General features: G+C 42.0%; 1 protein-coding gene across 1 annotated transcript; it reads right to left on the bottom strand.

Moving 5' to 3' along the window:
- Positions 1-282: 282 nt before the first annotated feature.
- Positions 283-1,754, bottom strand: LOC143143550 (uncharacterized). The gene is made up of 2 exons (XM_076304922.1): positions 1,277-1,754; positions 283-1,182 (listed from the first exon to the last, which is right to left on the bottom strand). The coding sequence occupies exons 1-2, from the start codon at positions 1,546-1,548 to the stop codon at positions 1,152-1,154; spliced, it is 303 nt and encodes a 100-aa protein (XP_076161037.1). The 5' UTR covers positions 1,549-1,754; the 3' UTR covers positions 283-1,151.
- Between the last annotated feature and the right edge of the window lie 2,851 nt (positions 1,755-4,605).

Raw genomic sequence — 4,605 nt, 5'->3', positions numbered from 1 at the left:
CGTATAACAGATGTGTCCCAATAATTGAACAATTTACGATGAATCGCGAACGGGACAATTTTAATATCAAATTTGTACTTTGCTTTTACGTAACCACGCGCAGACATTGCACACTTGTTCGCGATGGATAGTTAAAAATAAGTACTAAGAAGTAAACGTGTCTTGTGTCTTTCGAGTACACAACAAACGTAATCAACCTAGACAGAAAATGTAACAATTGTAATCCAACGAAGGTAATACTAATTACTATTGATACAGTAACCGTTACACGAACCGGATAGTTAATATATAAAAGTAGTTCTCTGTTCTCGTTTTAAAATAAAAAAGAAATATATACAACACACTCGTTGGAAAATATTTCGTTTAAGCGTCCAACATCGAATCGCGAGATACTCGTCCCAATCGAACGATATCGTCTCGTCCATTAGTGCAAAATAAGGTACCCGATATCCGAATATAGTGTCCAATCGTTTGGAATTCTCGATCATTTTATTATAGTCTTTATTCAAAGATTCTCTCTTGGAGACAATCGTTTTCACGATTCCTCCGCAACGAAGACGATGCGTTTTAATTATCAACGAACCCGTTGCACCCGAGCACGGATGCGAACAGTTTCGAAGACTCGGTTATTACGATCAGGTGCATTCTCGGCGGCTCGTATTGTGGCCGGGAGTTACGATGTTATTAACGAGACGCTAATAATTCAATAATTCTCGGTATAAAATCGTCGGGCTTTCTGCGTCCCGAATGCATCCACGTTGGAAATAACAGGCTGCCGTTGTCGGAAAATCATCTCCCGATAATGGCGATAATGGCGATAGCCGATAATAGCGTTCCCCCGATGATAACATAGTTGCAATAATGATATTAATAACCGGGGCGCGATGTTTACTCTTACCGCGGAATGCACGGCAAATTGCACCGCGGTACGGGAAAACGTGAACTCCTCTCGTGCTTGGACCGATCCTTGACCATCGATATTCAATTATCGTTATCGGTTATTACGGGAAAGATATTATATATTCTCGTTATGCATAGCCGGTGATCGCAAACTGCACCGATTCCGCAATTACGAATTTATACGAGGGACGATTTTCCGTCGGCGCCCCGAACGATCGCTATTCGAGGTATATTTAGGCACTTCCTCAAATCTATCGCTCGTTCTCGTTAAATAACAATTTCCTGAAACAAATAAACAAAAAAATAGAAAACAAACACGCATCTTTAACGTTCTCCGAGGTACAGTTCGGAGAGATTGAACTCCGAGGATTCTTACACCGGACGGTTTACGAAGACTTTCCAGTCGCAGTTAAGAACGATTGTGGTTGCAAACTGAGCGCGATCTGTCCAATGGCCGATTCGATAAATGTAAATCATCCGAAGATCCCGGAATTCCGCATCGTCCGTGTCTCGAAATTGTCTCGATCCCGGTTCGTTCGTTTTTCGACGCAATCTCGAAAATGCATCGGCGTAGTTACGCGTAACAGCCACGTGTATGCACCGAACGGTGCAAACCATCGACGAAACTCGTTTCGCGCGATACAACATTTCTAAACCATCTGTTACACAATTTCACAATACCGAGATAGTCGACGATCTCGAAAATGCACCGTTGCAGTCGCGTACACGGTGTACAACCGCACTGCGTACACCGAGCGGCCGTGTATCGAACAGAAGAGATCCGCGAACGCGTAACAATTATATCCCTGGACGAGGTCTCGGACAGTTTCGCGAAACCGTCGTCCGAAATTTCTGAATCGGCCGTCACGGGATCCGAAGAGGGAACGATCTCTGAACAGCACCGAGGAGAACTGCGGTCGCGTTTACCGGAACGTTGCAGAAACGTAGACACGAACGATCGGAAGAAACGTTCGCGCGGCACACGACTTCCAAAACGCCTAACCTCGCCGATAGGTGGATCGCGGAGAAGTGGGTGGTCACCGGGAACTAGAGACAGCGTAACGGTGCGCGAGAGTGCACGCCTCGAAACGCGTGCACAGTAAAAAAGAAGTAGAAAAAAATAAAAGGAGGCAGAGAAAAATTCCGCTCCAGTTGTCCGGGAATCGTACACGTTCGGTCACGGATGCGGCCGTTTAGGTGAATTATCGGCTGTGCAATGTTGCTCCCGATATCCGATTATCCGGTGCGCCGTGTCGAGCGGAGATTTTCTCGGTAACGGCCAAGTCCTTGGACCCCGTAGTGGTTCCGAACGGTCGCCTTGGGGTTCGGTACCCGCCCAGAGCGTGCACGCGATGCTTGCCTGGCTGCCTGCCGCGTTTCACCGACGGAGAGACCTTCGCCGATTAGTCGTCGAAAGTCGAATTGCGACACCGAGACAACGCATTCATGGCGCGAGCGATCGTTCCCGCGCTCGTTTTACCACTCGCCATCGCATTGCCACCGCTACCGGTGTATCGCGTAACCAGAGACCGAACATCGCCCACGGGATTCGATTCTATTTTATTAATCGCTTAACCACCGTCGTCGAAATGTCGTATGCAAAAATCTGTGGTACTGGTTTACACGGAACGTGATACCGGGTTGGTCGATAAGTTTCGTCGGTCGATGCAACTTGTTCGAGAGTGTAGTACTAGGTTGCTCGATGAGTTTTGTCGTTCGATGAAACTTATATTTAGGTGTAGAAGTGAATAATGTTTGTAGGGAAGGATGAGTGAAGGGAGTATGTATGGAATTATTGTAGGAGTGACTTTAGATTTAAATTTGAGTTACAATAATGAATGTATAGTCTAGAATATGAGCAGTACGTTCCAGAACTAACATAGAACGTGATATATTTAGATGTAACAGTGAATAATGATTGTACGGAAGGATGAGTGTAGCGAGTATGTATGAAATTACTATATGAGCGACTTTAGCTTTAAGTTTGAGTTACAATAATGAGTGTATAGTCTAGAATGTGAGCACGACTAGTTCCAGAACTAGCATAGAACGTGATATATTTAGATGTAATAATGAATAATGTTTGTACAGGAGAATGAGTATAGCGAGTATGTATGGAATTATTGTACGAGCAACTTTAGCTTTAAGTTTGAGTTACGATAATGAGTGTAATTTGGTATGAAGAAATGTGTACGGAGTCACTTGTCATAGATCGTCAAGAGAGAGAATATACGAGAATAAAAAAGTAAGAAGATTTTTTATATTTAAATGCTCGTAGACGTTGAATATTTAAAATGTCCGGTAAACATTGTACATAGAAGCTGTTAACGTTGCTCTGTACGCGCGTTGACGTACGGTGTACGTTGAAGGAAAATGAACGATTTTTTCAAGACGATCGCTGGTACAACAAACACACAATTACCGATAAATCAGATACCAAGTGACAAACATATAATTCATCGGGAGACATTTCTCGACAGAAGTTTCCGATATAATTATTGTATCGAACGAAATTCAAAAAAAAGAGGTACAACGACGGAAGTGCTTATCAGTGCATTGCTTAACAGGGCGCGGCTAAATGCGCTGTGCAACCGGAAAGGAAGTCATTCTTTGAGTAAAAACAAATCGACGATGTTGTGTATAATTTTCCCATGCGAGACATTGTTTTCGAGAAACAAAAAACAACGATTTTGAAGATTCTCGGAACTTACGAACGTTATCGATTATTTCTCCTTGGACTCGCCTTGATGCGATATTCTTTTTTTTTCAAACGGTTCTAACCAATGAGAAGTAAGATAGGAATAATACCGTATCCCTATCGATAGTTACAAACGATCGCATAAGTAGAAGTAACGAGTAATGGTCGGACACGTTGGTATAATCATCGATTACACGCGTGCCCCGAGAATTTTCAAAATCAATTTTCTCGAGAACGAAGCTCCGTACGAAAAACTTTTATTTCGCGTTTTTTGTCCACTTTTACGCGTAGAATCACCTTGTACGTTCAATGTTCGAATTTTTGTCATTGTTAGAGTCCAAAGTCGAATACAAAGATGAGAAAACGAAAATAGATCTTTGGTTAAGGGGAATGTTTTACCACGAGTGAATAGAATACAGATTATCGAATAATTGTTGCTTCCTGATGTAATTTTCTTTTTGCTTACGGTACATAGTGTCATTAAGTGTCTAATTATCGAGCAACGAGCAACTCGATGATGAATATCGATAGGTAGTTATCGTTGAAGAGTATGAAATTGTGTAGTTTGGAATTTGATCGTGGAAAAAGTAACTGAGAACTTTAACAAATCGAGAAACATTGAATTTCAAGCGCCTGTCGAAGAATTTTAATTGTTCGAGTTACAATTACTAATATTGTATTCAGAAGAAACAGTTTCGATAATTATTTAATTATTACGCGCAATATGATCGAAAATCGAAACTGTTCGACAGAAAATCATCTCTCGCGTTGTTATTGATCATTGTTGACATAACAGTTTGCGATTGGAGAAAGTGTTACTTAAGAACGACATGACGTTTTGTTTACTAAGTCGGAGCAAATGTTCGAGGACCACGATGAACACAGAGCGCGATAAAACTTGAAAATAAAGGCGACAAGAATTAATAAACAAACGTTATCGATCGATCCAAATTGGGATCAACGAGTTTATCAAAGTGAACGAACTTTGAATTAATCAAAGTCCGAGG

Source organism: Ptiloglossa arizonensis, chromosome 2 (genome assembly GCF_051014685.1).
Source record: "Ptiloglossa arizonensis isolate GNS036 chromosome 2, iyPtiAriz1_principal, whole genome shotgun sequence".
Classification (NCBI taxonomy): Eukaryota; Metazoa; Arthropoda; class Insecta; order Hymenoptera; family Colletidae; genus Ptiloglossa; species Ptiloglossa arizonensis.
Note: the sequence above shows the minus strand (reverse complement) of the source record. Positions and strands in the feature narration are given on the sequence as shown.

Excerpts from the sequence above, each read along its gene's own strand:
- LOC143143550 (XM_076304922.1), bottom strand. The coding sequence starts at position 1,548 with ATGTTGTATCGCGCGAAACGAGTTTCGTCGATGGTTTGCACCGTTCGG. Across the intron at positions 1,183-1,276 it reads GTCTTCGTAAACCGTCCGGT|GAAATTGTTATTTAACGAGA; the intron begins GTAAGAATCCTC and ends TATTTGTTTCAG.